Raw genomic sequence first — 14,840 nt, 5'->3', positions numbered from 1 at the left:
TTATTAGTTCTTTCAACTAGCTACCAGTAACTGCGAGTACTCTCAGATCCATACGGATTGTCATTTTTTGTGGAGATGTTTGAGTACCCGTTCAAGACCACTTTGTGTTCTTGTTAGATGTATTTCGAATTCTATTTGTATTCATCGGTTGTATTAAGCCTTTTTCAACTGATTGTTTTCGTTTGTTCCTATGTTGTTCTGTTACATAACTGTCCCAGATTCGTGGAGGGTTTGGCGCCAAAAAACAAGTTTAACCCCAACACATTATGTATTTGCTTGTCTCAAGTCAGTAGTCTGTAATTCAATGGTTGTCGTTTGTTGTTGTGTAACATATTTGTTTTTCGGTTTCTTTTTTGTACATAAATTAAGCCGTTATTTTTTATTGTTTGAATTGATTTACAATTGTCAGCTTTGGGACTTTCATAGCTGACTATGCGGTATAGGCTATGCTCATTGTAGAAGGCCGTACGGAGTCTTGTAATACGCGACTACACGGTTATCGACGCCATCTTGGATAGGGGGCAAACAACGATTGTTTACTTCCGGATTTTTTCATGGCGGCAATTTTAACATATATCAACAGAGAGGCTTCAAAACAGATGTAATACTATTGTGTTAAACAAGATTCAACTTTATGAAGGTAAAAGAGTATTAAGTTGTTGAATTTCACTTTGTTTTCAATTGTGTATTGATTATACTAATTATTAATGTAGATAAAATGCCCAATAGAAAAAAGGGGCGTGTCACATTTTTTGTCAACATTGATCAACTAAACTACTGCTAACTCAATATTAAGTGATTACTATACAACATATTATGATGTAAATGTTAAAACAGATCAAAACAAACTATACAATTAATTAGAGAGTGGCCTGTCATATAGAATCTTCAATAATGATCCCCACTGAGTGAAATGTCAAATGATCAGTTGGGAGAGGTTTTTTTTTACTACATGTATATGTAGCTTTTGAAGACCTAATAGGATGACAAATAGCAATAAAACACTTTTCCTTTGCTTAATGAGTGTTTATTTTTGTTTTGATCAAATATAAGAAGATGTGTCAAAGTGCCTTTGAGACAACTCTCCATTTATCCCAAGTCACAATTTGTAAAAGTAAACCATTAAAGGTCAAATAGTGGTCTTCAAAAGGGAGCATTGGCTCAACCTGAACAGAAAGCATCAAGGGGTCCAATAATGACTATTGTTAAACTATACAAACAGGAAAACCAAGAGTTCAATCTATATAAAAATAACAAGACACACTTATAAACCACTGAATATCAACTTCCTGATATAGGACAGGTGTAAAAAAAAATGCACCTGATTTAAACATTTCAATAGATACAAAACTTCACACTAACTTGATTTTGTGTCATAGAAGACATTAATATATATATGCACATTGTTAATAGCCTATGGTTTTCAATTTCATAACTATGAAATGGTACAAATTTTAATAATTTTTGAAGGAAATATCAGGATTAAAGCTGATTTTAAATGTACATGTATCTAACCTCATATTTTGATGACATTTGTTTATTTCCAGCCTTTGTTAAAAAAAATTCATATTGAAACTTTGTTCTATCATTAAGCAAATTGATACCACCATAACCTTATCAATGGTCTTTTTACAGATGCTGTAAAAATGGATTCTGACAATTCAACAAATGTCTACCAAGAATTTGCTGCATATACATTGGGACAACTCAAGGACTACTTATCAGCTAGAGGTCTTTCTTGTCAGGGAATAAAGGAACAGTTAGTATCCAGATGCTTTGTAGCTTGGGAATCTGCTGTTCCCCTAAGGTATTCTGAACAACAACAAGCAGCCAGAATAAAAGAGGAGTACACCAGTCGTTTGAAGAATGCAGATATAGATGATCCTAGATCATTTTTGGATTCAGTTTGGTCTGATGATGTTAAGCTGTGGCCTACCATAGATTTAGGCATGATTTTCTCATTCATTTTGAAGAACAAGGAACAAGATTTAGACTTTGTAGGAAAGTATAAAACACAGAAAGCTTATTCCTATTATGAATCTGGTTTTGTAGATGTTATAAAATCTACAACTGTTCGTGATAACACTGTCATAAAATCAAGAGTTACACCATCACAGTCTGTGAGGAATGAACCCCATGAGGTATGGATTTCTATAAAAGCAAATGAAATAAAATCATGTTGGTGTAGCTGTATAGCTGGGATGGCCCAAACCTGTAACCATGTTATAGCTGTTTTATACAAACTGGAGTATGCAACCACCATGGGATACAACAACCTAGCTTGTACATCGCAACCCTGTGGATGGAATTCCTCGACAAAGAAGGATGTGAAACCATGCCGTCTGTCAGAATTGAGCTACGATGTGATAATCGGTCTAAAGTTTCAGGTACATAATGGGCATTTGTAATTGTTCAAGCCATATATATTTGACTGATATATATACAATATATATATCATAATCTTATATTAACAGTACTTTTTTTTAACATTAACAACAGAATCAAAAGATAAATCCAAACTGTAAAAGTACATATATAAATTACAATTCAATGTACATTGTAATTCATTAATGACAGTATAATAAAATTCTGTGCTAAGCAAATAGGTATATACATGCAACTTTTGAATAATACATTTCTATAAATTTACAACACATCAAAAGAAAGATAACTCTAAAACAATTTCAAATTCATATAACTACACCTATGTAGTTCTACTCCTAAAGGTGTTTCATAAGGGGTTCATAGAAGGAAAATGTACCATAAGAGGACAATAATAACAAAAACAATAACAATAGTGTAGTACATGTATACTGGTACATGAAAAGTAACTGAAAAGCTATACACATACAAGTATCTAAATATATGTTAAACATGTAAAGTGTTATACAGAATAAAATAATTCATTGATTGTAAGCTTTATATTTTTCAAAGTATTTTGCAATTATAGTAATATTTTGTGATCTAAGGTCTTAGAATACATGACCTCAAGTTTTATTTGCTGCCTAACTAATATTTTAACACACATCTACACATACATGTACATGATATACATGTATAGTTACTTTGAATACAGCTGTCAGAAAAAATAATGTATAAAATCTGATTGATTTTTTTTTTGTTCTATTCTATAAATACTTATTTGTTACAGGAGCTACTGCACAGGAAGATAAAGATGTAAATGCAAATTTTAAAATGAAATTTGATCCTAGAAGAGAAGACCATATGGTGTCTACTGATGCAGAAGTAGAGAACCTGTATGCTTCTCTATATAGCGTGAGGCCAAAATCAGTTCTGTTTACAGGATTTCCATCTTTAACCAAAAAAATGAAGTATCCTGATACAATTATCAGTTCTGCTGAGAAATTTATTACAAGTAATATTAATGATGTCGATTTTGTGGAAAGTTTGTCATTGTCATCTGACGAAGCTGCTTTGATCGAAATTACAACTAGAGGTCAAAGCAGTAATGCACAGTGGATGGAACAGAGAAAAGGTCGAATCACAGCATCGATTATACGTGAGGTTGGGTATAAAATGTCAGAAATTGTCAAAAAGAAAAATGTTAAAACTTCACCACTGGTTGCGAAAGTATGTGGAAAATATAAATCAATTGGACATTTAGAATCAATAAAATACGGAAAGAACAATGAAGTCACTGCGCGAAATTTATTTTCCATTTTGGAATCACAAAATCACAGGAATTTGAAAGTTGATCAGTGTGGGTTATTTGTTAAGGCAGACAGACCTTATATTGCTGCTAGTCCTGATGCTATAGTTACATGTACCTGCTGTAGCAGTGAAGCTACATTGGAAATCAAATGTCCAATTTCAGTTTCAGATATTTCTATAAGTACAGAAGGTTGGAAAAAGTTGGACTACCTTGAAATGGATGAGGGAAAATTGCGTTTAAAACAATCACACACTCATTACACTCAAGTGCAAACCCAAATGGCAGTTACTGGTTGCAAAGTGGCATATTTTTTTGTATGGTCACCTAAAGGGTCATTTTGTGAAAAAATTGAATTCAACTCCACTTTATGGCTCAAATTACAAGAACAGCTATGCATTTTCTTCAGAAGCTACATCGTTCCGGTTTTGTTGGGCAATAGAGATTTATGCTTTTGTCCTAAATGTGAAAATGTTTGTTGTGAGCCAGAGGAAATTGTAAAAAATGAGGACAATAGTGTACACTGTGACTGTTGTGATCTCTGGTACCACTGGAAGTGTATCAGTATAACTACTGATCTCACTCAAGAATCCTGGGTATGCAACGATTGTTTACAAAATGCTGTAGATTTGTAAATATTTAATGCACGAAGCTTGGTTGATGTCTTTACCAAAAAATGTTTTGTAAACAATCGTTGCATAGTTTTTAATGCTGTAGATTTGTAAACAATTAATTAATGCATAAAGCTTGGTTGATGTCTTTACCAAAAAATATTAAAAAATTACTACTGTCTGCAAATTATTTAAATTGTGAACAAACTAGAACTGAACATTTAGTATTTCTAGCATATCCAGTTAGTACAGTTTCACACTGGAAGATATATTATGACAGAATTTTGTTTGAATAAACTTCAAAGTTCAGAAAAAGAAATATCAACTATACAAATACACAATCATGACAATGTAGTTAAGCAGTAAAAATAAATTACATATAACATAGGGGATCAAGCAGATTGCAAATAGCACAACAAGTGACAACAATATCATCAGATACAGGCAAGCAAGCTATTGGTATTTCATGCTTCAAAAATCTAAATGTCTTCAGTCTACCAATTGCCTGCTCCACATAGATTCTAACATTTGCAATACGAGATGTTTCTGTAACTGCAGTGGCACACATGGCTAAACTGCCACAAGTGCTTGGTGGTATTGCTAGTTTAGCCTGAACAGTCATAAGGTCTTCCTTTATTTTAAAACCTCTATCTGCCATAACTTGATCGTTCGGTTCTAGTTTGAGATAGAAGCCACAGTCTTTAGTAATGAATTTGTCTGAGGCTCGGCCACCATAACAATTTGACACAAAGCTGAACATTCCATTTGGTGTAATAGCAACCAAAAATTTAATAGTACAGTGATGCTTATATTCAGACCAGCATTGAGCTTGTGTATCAAGACTGGATGGTGTTTCTATAAAAACTTCGCTACAATCAATAATGCATCGTACATGAGGGTAAAATGTCTTAAACAAAGGGGCAAATTTTGTTTGATTACATCTTTTGATGGCCAAATTATAAGATGACTAAGTTCAAATCGCATGAGACGGACCCAAGTTAGAAAGATTGAACTCACAAGTGATTCTGAAATTTGGAATCTGAATGCCAAATCATGTAGCAGTAGACCTAACCGTAGTCTCATCATAACTAATAAAAGTTCAACCTCTAATCTTAATTTTCTACCAGGCCCTGGTTTAAGAAAAATGTTTGGGTCATCCTCAAATGAGTATCTCATTGGGGCTTCTTTTATTGTTTGTCTAGGACCTTTCCAATACTGAATAACAGATGCTTTCATACTTAAATGGTCAAACAACACCTTAAATGTGTCTGTGTTGTGTAACCCAGTTAAGAAATGTACATCTGCATCTCTTGTTAGCTGTGTTGATGCTATACAGAGAGTAAAAGTGCTATTTGGAACTGAATCTTCACTAGTATCAGTTCCTGATTTTGCAAGTTTCCTTTTTTTATCTACACTTTTGTCACTTCTCTTACAAGGATTTCTTTTATGTGGTGATTTTTGAGTTTTCAAATCACTGTTATTTAAAAAAAGTGTTGGAACAGGGCAACGGAAGGTTCTCTCGCCATCCTGAAAATGATTGGAGCAGATTTTTACGCTTTTACTCTCTAAATAATTTTGTCTACCTTGACGGATTTTGTCGTGCCATAATTTACTCAGTTGTGGGTCTTTTGGCAGAGAATGAAATTGTAAATTAGAGACATGTGACCTTTTAACAAGTTTATCTGGATATCTTCTGTCATTGTCACAAATTCCAATACTGCACCGATCACCTCCTCCCATAATGCGAAATATTAGTATGATTATACATATATACATGTATGTTAGTAAGTACAGATATAGATATACATGCAAAGATTAAAGTCCAGGTAGTCATGAGAAGAAGTTGTTGATTGGATATATATAAAGCAGGTTAGTACAGGTTAGCAGAACATCCATTGATTAAGCAAGCATGCATAATATTTCAAAGCTGATGATAAGGATGAAGCCATGCAGATAACAACACATTATGCCCAGTGAACCTGAAATTACAAAAGAAATGGGGAAATTTTGTATTTTAACATGGATCAAAAAGAGACAACATTTTATTTAAAATAGTTAAAATGAAGAAGGTCTGAACATAAGGGTACAGCCATTTAATTTTAGGCATAATTTAATTATTAAATATTAAAAAAGCTTCATTTAAACTTTTGCTATTTATTTTACATATGTTTTGAACAGATTTACTTATTGTTCTAATTATTCTTATTTTTTTTGGTAAAATATTTATTATCAGTCTGCAATTTTATATCTTGTGCTGTCCTACAAGATTTGTTTTTCACCCCTACCCCACCCACATGTTGCAAGAAAATAAAATTGATTACTTTTCTATTGATTTTGATGAAATGCCACGCCCACTTGTCATTGTCGTTTTTTCCTTATAAATATTGAAAAATATTAAGATTATCGATAGAGATTTTATTTATGGGTATATATATTTACCTGTTAGAAAAACATTTCCTTCTAATTTAGCTTAAATTTACATTTGACGTTATAACAATTTTATTTTTTTAATATCGCCGCCTTTTTAAATCCGGAAGTAAACAATACGAGTCACATGATAGTTTGCCCCCTATCCAAGATGGCGTCATTAACCGTGAAGTCGTCTATTGTTTATTTCTGTGTCATTTTGTATCTAATGGAGAGTTGTCTTATTGAAAATCATACCACATATTCTTTTTCTATAAACATTATTTTAGGTATTACTAAGATCATTAATTATGTAAATGGATACAGTTTCAATTCATTTTCTGTGACGACGCAAAGAACATTGTTAGATAGAAAATGTTTATGATTCAGAATACAGGCCTGGACAAATATTCTATTTACCGATGAATCTCTTTCATATTTGACAGTAGTGCTTGTAGTGTATGGTTTAAGACTGTGAAGGGAACGTTCCGTGATATATTGTGTTATTAGTTTTATTTTCCTTATTATATGGTTATAATTTAATTGAAATTTGGATTGTCTTATTATGAAATCTTTGGCATGTGCACTCAGATTTATTTTAAATTCTCATAAATCAGTTAACATTTTCAAAATAATTGTATTCTTCTTTAACACAAACAAATGTTTACGTATCTTTATCCGTAAATTATTTTACGACAATTTGCCCACAATCCATCAATATGATTGATTGAAGAAATGATTGCACTTTTATCCAACATTGTTCAATACACACATAAGTTTATAATCTGTTTTCTGTAAAAAAAAATATTTATCCACTTGACAATAACAACAATATCAGGAATATGTTAGTATCTTTTATTCATATTTATTATATTCTTTTTTTTTTTAAACATTCGGATATTCAAATTTAATGAAAACAACTCATCCAGAGTAATTTGCGAATACATTTGCATTGATTTTATGAAAAGAAGAAATATTGAACTTTCAAACAATTTGTAAAATTGAAGTAAATCTTTTATGATCATGTATACCTATTATTGTTCCGTATCAACGGTATGTAAATCTTTACTCTGGGCTTTGTATCACAGTCGATTCTCTGGATTCAGCTAAGGTTTAACAATTAGGAACGTCGATTTAATGATTTGAAGATTTTGGTACTCTATACCTAGATGGGCTCCAAGATTGACTAGGGATTGGTTTGGTAAACAATATGTGTCAATGATGATAGGTATACGTCAATGACATTCCTTCTTTGTATAATGATTTACTCAAAATCAAGGCTTTATTTTACTTTTCTTAACCAGAGTTTTCTATAATCCACAACTTAATAACTATGTACAACATGATGTAATGAACCACTATTTTATTTGTGGACATCGCTTACTTTTTTACTTTTTGGTCTGATCCATTGCTTTACTTGCAACCTAATCTTCATCTTGTACCTTCTAGAAATGCTTCCCGGTGAAGAAATGCTACACCTAGCGTAGTAGCCAATGCATTTTCTAGAAACCAATGGCTACAACAGCTATAATTATTTATACAAGTGGTTCTGTTTTCAGAAACACTGCTTATAACATAAACAAAGCTAGATTTGCAGTAATATGTTTGTAAAATTTGAAGAAATTGGAAACTCAAAAAAAAAAAACAATGCATGTAAGAAATCTTTTTTTTTTATTAAGAACCAAATTATAATATAAAACTATTCGAATTCTGTATTCAATTAACATTTTCCTTAACAATCCGAGGACAAAAAGTTTAAGATGACTAACACATAAATATTCAATGGAAAACAACCAAAAAGAATTGTCAACAGAATAGATAAGATCATCTAGTCTACCTTATACCTGAGGAATCATACACTTGTAAAATTTCGCCAATATATCCTCCAGAATTAGAAAGGACAAGGTACGATAAGGCCCGTTTTTGGTCGCCCCTATTTTCTCATTTTTCAAATTCTGTTTTTGAAAGTTACTTATCACGTTTCAATATTCCCTTAGGTTTGAAGTTTATTTATTTTAGCTTACACTTCTCTCCTCGAATTAATATGAAATATTTGAGGTTAATATTCATTCGGATCGAGTCTTGGGATAACACAGTCACTAAGACGACGTATTTTATTTTTTGGAATTGGAATTTTGCTTAAAGGTGCAAGTAAACTACTTCCATCTATTTTTTGCTTGTTGCCACACTTGGAAGCATTCGAAACATAGCCTTTTACTCGTACCGTTATTCTAGATTTCTTGTGATTGTGTGCAAATTTGTACATCATTCTCTCTTTCTAGGCAATCCATTGTGATCGTTTGGACTTTTAGCATTTCTTGTGCTATTGATTTTGAGATCAGTTCCTCGTCGTACTGATATTTAGCTCTCCGGGAACTATCTTACATCTAGCGGGCCAGTTTATGTAGCCCTGTTTGTGTTAGTTATCCTCAATACGTGGACAGGAATACTTCTGGCTGAATTAAAGCGTGGCTTTTCATTATTTAGTCTGATTAAAGGCGTGTTTTCTCCATTAAAGGATCCTGCTAGGGATAGAAGTGGTACCATGAAGAAATGAGAATCTAAATGTGATTTTATTGACAGCTTGCTTTATGACGTCATTTGCAAACATTCCTCCGAGTTTCCATTTGTAAATTTTCCTCCATTTATAAGTTTTACCTCAGTTGTTTTACTATGTTCTATATTCGATTGCTCATGCTTCTGTTCTTTTTGGGCTTCGTTTTCATTAATATTGTTTTTTGTTTCGTTTTCTTGCTTTCTATTGATAAAGCTCAGCTTTGGTTTGGGTTTCAGTTTCTTAGGACTCTCGAAAAAGACATCCAAACTTAAATTTTTCTTCACTGCCTGCTCTTCTTTGTATGCTTTGTATCACGATTTTTAACAGCAACTTGTCTGTCAGCAGTTGTTGCATCTTGTTGTTGTTCGTTATCATGACTGTCATCTTTCTTTTCATCAATAGAATGTTTTAATAGAAAATTTGCGTCTTTCTTCCAGCAGAAGTGAGTTTTGGTTTAGTCCTTTTTTTCTTTGGACTGTCAAACATAATGTCAAAACAAGTATTAGTTTTCTTTTCCTCCAGTTTAACATCTTTAATATTTTCATTGCTCTTAATATTCTGGTCTGTGACGTTTGGCATCAGATTGAAGGTTTTTCTTTTTTCCGAGGATAGTTTGGGTTTAGAATTATGTTTCTTTGGTAATTCAAACATAATGTCAAAACTAGTATTAATTTTCTTTTCCTCCAGTTTTACATCTTCTTTGTTTTCACTCCTCTTAATATTCTGGTACATGGCGTTAGGTATCAGGTTGGCGGTTTTTCTTTTTTCGGAGGAGAGTTTTTCTTTGGTTTTTCAAAAATTATGTCAAAACAAGTATTCATTTTTTTCTCATAACCAACTTCATTTGTACCGTCTGTATCCTCATAACAACTTCCGGTTTGGACTGGGGGTAGAACTATCTTTTCCTTCTCGTCTCTTATTTTATCATTACCGGTAACATCTACGGCGGCCTGGTCAGCATACTCAATGTGGACTTGTTTAAGTTCTGATTAAGCTTTTTCTTTTTCGTCGTCTTCTTCTTCTCTTATCAAATTATCCTAAATCTCTAATTTGACTTTATTTTAGTTTTATCGAAAACGATTAGACTAGGTTTGATTTCTTCAATTATGTCAAATTTTCTTCTCACAACTGACTTCATCTGTACCGCCTATATTCTCATAACAACTTCCGGTTTGGTCTGGTTGCAGAACTGTCTTTTCCTCCTCGGTTCTTATTTTTTCATTAAGGGTACCATCTATTGCCTAATCAGCATTCTCAGTGTTGACTTGTTTCAGTGTTGATTTTGCTTTTTTCTTTTTCTTTTTCTTCTTCTTCTCTTATAAAAGTATCTAGAATTCTTAAATTTGACTTCATTTTAGTTTTATCAATACCGATTAGACTAGCTTTGATTTCTTCATGATACAATTCGTTTTCCTCGTAGTCTTCTTCTTCCTCTTTTTCAATAGACCGTTTTTGACAGTTCCGTACAATTATTCTTCTAGATTTATGGTATATACATGAATATAGTTTTCTAAGGAAACACATTCGTCGCCCATCCGCCATTTAAAACTTGGATGCAATTGTATACCATCTCCATCGAAAACGGATTCCAAGCTTACAAATCTTTTGATAACACCCTCTTTCAATGATTCAGTCGGATTTTTTTGGGGTGTTCCACTCACAGTATTGAATTGATTATTTCTCTGATTTTGGTGCTATTTTCGCATTTCCTGACCAGTGTGAGAAAAATATGTCTCTGCACTAGTGAAAAATCTGTTCTCAGCAAATGATTGGTTGAAATTTAATTGTGACGTTAAATTTTCTTGTTTTCTTCTGAATTTTCTTATTGTGACGTCATGATAAAATGCGACCATGCCTGATGACGTCACATCAAAAGTACACAACTTTCCTCGTATCTTTGAAAAGGAAGGATAAAAATCATGAGAGAAACAAATTCCACAACTGTAACTCGTGTATGACGATATTTCCCCACTCTCAACAGTTAAATTTTAATTATTTATAAAGCTCGACAAGCCTCGCGCTTTAAATATTAAAATTTAACTGTCTCGAGTGGAGAAATATCGTAATACACTTATTGCAGATGTGGAATCTATATTTCCATTGATCAATTCTACAACATTAGCATGGACTACTTGTTTTTTATCATTAGATGGCCGTTGTGATTTTTTGGACGTGCAATCTTTGGTCTTGTCCTCCACATATTAAAACATATATCTCCGCCTTGCCACCAGTTCTTCTCAATAGCTTCATTTGTTATGGTTCCTGGTTTATTAGGGGTTTCACCACTTTTCTTTCTTATCTTATTCTCATTAAAGCTGACTTGCTTATCAAGTTTTAGTTCATAAGCAATGTTGATCGATATCATGTATTTCCAGTCGCAATCGTCATCAATTTGACTATTCTTGGTCCTTGTTAAGTTGTCTATTGAATATACAACTTTCAAATCATTCAATCCAGTTAAAGACTGGTTTGCTAGAATTTCCGAAAACGTTTCCAGATCATGCACCTTAGCGAAAGCTGGGAGTAATTCTACCTCACCAAGATGACCGGAAACTGAGAATTTCCTGTTACTCTTTTGTTGTATAAACGTTGACTGGGATGGTCTAATGTGTGCATGAGGGGATAGGTCTTGTTTTACTGGAAAATACTTCTTTTTGTAATCGAAAGAAAAACACTCGCCAAACGCCTCTAAAATATTTCTTCTTTAAACATTCTGATGCTATGGATACCTCATTAAAATACGGGACATAAGTTGGGTAAGCCTCGTCTACGAAATACTTCCGTTTCTCTGTGATAAACGGGCATGTACTTTGTACGGAATGTTTCTTTTCTCTCTTCTTGCTCCAAATCTTTCAATGTTTGTTCCAATGACTTAGATACCAAGCTTGGCCCCGCGTTATCAAACGTAAAACAGTCTGGTTGGCGTGCATGGACATGATTTAATTCTTCCTCAAGCTTCTTAACCAATTGTGATTTCAGGTTAAACGTATCTTGTTTTCCCTCTAGCAACAGTTCCAATTCCATGATTCTTTCATTCTTTCTTTTATTTTTTTCTTCAACTTTTTCAATGTCTGACTCAAGAACTTGGTCTTTCTGTGCCGACTTGAAAGAAAATAAACTCATATGTTGTATCTAATATTTAGATTCATCTATAACTTTTTAAAATTATAGCTCAAATACTTTCACATTTGAGGTAGGGCCAATTTCCCCTGATTGTTTTTTTCACAAAAGGGCCAATTTCAAAAAGTGCTGAAAGAATAAAATTTACTATACAAACAAAAAATAAAACTGCTTTTTGATCAATATATCGATTCTTATATATCATGATAGGTTTGATAAATAGTTAATTAAACCCCAAAAACGGACGAAAGTCGAATATGCTGAATTTAGGTTGTTTTTAGGTGGGAAAAACAGGGAATGCCTTGAGAAGGACATTTCAAACCCCCAAAAAGTTATTTGCACTTTTCAAAAAAATGTGAAGAATATATCTTTGTTTCAAATAAAGAAATACTTGGCATGAGTAAAGTTTTATCCTGTCCGGTATTATAGAAAAAATTCACATTACATTTCATTGCATATAAGAAAATAATCATCACTGGAAGTTAACCATTCAAATTTCTCCCCTTATTTTATCTGTGTACAACGTTTAGTCACCATGTAACCTCAAGATTACCAAATCTTCTATAGAAATCCCAAATAAAAAATAATGGTGCTTTGAAATACCCAAGACATATGTTTATGACACAGAAATCTTTTACTGCAATAAAATGTAAATTTGATTACCTACAACTGTCAAATTTAAGGAAATATTGTTTTTGACCTATTTTTGTTTACAACCGGATGTGACGTACCATGATTTGGTGGTTTTCACCTAGAGCATAGAACTGCAAATGAAAGATTGTTTTGAATATAGGGCTCAAATCTCGAACAGATTGTTTGCCTTTTTTGTGTTGAAATATTAAATTTTAATGTTTCTATCGTATCTTTTCGGATGTTTGCTTAATTTTTTAGAGTCATTATGGATCATTTTGACTATATATCATTTCATTATTTAAAGAAAGAAAAAATAATGTGTCGCTTATTGATTATATAGTTTAATTATGAATATTATTCGGTGAGAGCACATCACAATTGATAAATCAAATTTTCATCGGAAAATATAAGACTAATAAAACAAGACGAGTATAAATGACCAATGCATTTTAAAAGGAATAGTAAGACGGGTATCATTAGTTAAGCAAATGATCCTTCGGAAGTTATAAGGACCTTTTTTAATGATCTGTTGTCTGAAGTGCCTATTTTTATTAAATGTTGTTTGAACAATGTAATACGACCAACACAATAAGGAACATGAAGCACAGATTGATTGATTGATTATGCAAAAAACCATGCATGTGCTAATCGTTTAAAGATATAAGAAGATGCGGTATGAGTGCCAATGAGGCAACTCTCCAGTCAGTTTTTATTTGTTAAAATAAACCATTATAGGTCAAAGTACGGTCACCAGCACGGAGCCTTGGCTCACACCAAACAGCAAGCTATAAAGGGCCCCAACATAACTAGTGTAAAACCATTCAAACGGGAAGACAAACGGTATAAATAATCTATATAAAAACGTGAAACGAGAAACACATATGAACCACATCAACAAACGACAACCACTGAACAACAGGCTCCTGACTTAGGGCAGGTGTAAAAAAAAAAGTAGTTTGCGTGATAAATGATAAAATAATATACTCACTGAACAATCATTTCTTCGTCCTTATATTCTTGGTTCATGTCCATATCGTCAAACTACACATCAAACTGGTGGTCTGACATTTCAGACTTGTCCAGTGGTTCTTCTTACCAGTACACTATCACACTGATTTCTAAGAAAGAAAATTGGTTATTTTTAACATGCATAAGAACATGTTGTAAACGAACAAATAAGTATGTTACCAGTCAACAACTAAACATCTGACGTATACGAGCAACAGATGAGACCATGACCCATGATATTCCAAATTATAATATGAGGCAGGCATTACCTGTAAATGGGGACGAAGTCTGTATGAATTATTTTTTTTGTAACTTTTAAGTATAAAATATTTGTTAAAAAAAAGAAACGAAAATACCGTAACGTTTCCGATTTTGGTTCTGTTGTTAGGGATTTAAGTTGTGACGTTATTTAAATTATGACGTCATATACAATGTAAACAAAGAAACGCTATCATCAGGTAACGTTTTTTCATATCAAGGAATTATTAAAAATGAAATTGGTATTGCGTTCCTTCCTATTTTATACTAGACTGATAAATATATATTTTACTCAAAGTTTCATACAAACGAGACCGGAAAAAGGAAGTAAATTGTAGATTTCTGCGCAGATGCGGGAATTCAAAACATGACATCAAAAAAATTGAACGATTTTGAGTTCATTAGTACAATGAAAATTTCGGGAAAATTTTCCCGATTTTTTTTTTTTTTTATTGATTTTTCTTCTGTTATTGGGGACTTCGTCCCCATAATATGAGGCAGGCATAACCTGTGAATGGGGACGAAGTCTGTATGTATTATTTTTTAATTCAAGCACGTTGATAAAAGAAACCAAAAT

General features: G+C 32.6%; 2 protein-coding genes across 2 annotated transcripts; one reads left to right on the top strand and one right to left on the bottom strand.

Annotated features, from left to right (window-relative positions):
• Positions 1 to 2,597: 2,597 nt before the first annotated feature.
• On the top strand, positions 2,598 to 5,783 carry LOC139528023 (uncharacterized). Its single transcript, XM_071323800.1, has one exon. The coding sequence runs from the start codon at positions 3,196 to 3,198 to the stop codon at positions 4,303 to 4,305; it is 1,110 nt and encodes a 369-aa protein (XP_071179901.1). The 5' UTR covers positions 2,598 to 3,195; the 3' UTR covers positions 4,306 to 5,783.
• LOC139526525 (uncharacterized) lies at positions 4,655 to 6,021 on the bottom strand. The gene is made up of 2 exons (XM_071321681.1): positions 5,354 to 6,021; positions 4,655 to 5,150 (listed from the first exon to the last, which is right to left on the bottom strand). The coding sequence occupies exons 1-2, from the start codon at positions 6,019 to 6,021 to the stop codon at positions 4,655 to 4,657; spliced, it is 1,164 nt and encodes a 387-aa protein (XP_071177782.1).
• Positions 6,022 to 14,840: the final 8,819 nt, after the last annotated feature.

This window comes from Mytilus edulis, chromosome 6, assembly GCF_963676685.1.
Source record: "Mytilus edulis chromosome 6, xbMytEdul2.2, whole genome shotgun sequence".
Classification (NCBI taxonomy): Eukaryota; Metazoa; Mollusca; class Bivalvia; order Mytilida; family Mytilidae; genus Mytilus; species Mytilus edulis.
Note: the sequence above shows the minus strand (reverse complement) of the source record. Positions and strands in the feature narration are given on the sequence as shown.

Excerpts from the sequence above, each read along its gene's own strand:
- LOC139528023 (XM_071323800.1), top strand. The coding sequence starts at position 3,196 with ATGAAATTTGATCCTAGAAGAGAAGACCATATGGTGTCTACTGATGCA.
- LOC139526525 (XM_071321681.1), bottom strand. The coding sequence starts at position 6,021 with ATGGGAGGAGGTGATCGGTGCAGTATTGGAATTTGTGACAATGACAGA. Across the intron at positions 5,151-5,353 it reads TTAGTTATGATGAGACTACG|CGAAGTTTTTATAGAAACAC; the intron begins GTTAGGTCTACT and ends TATTGATTGTAG.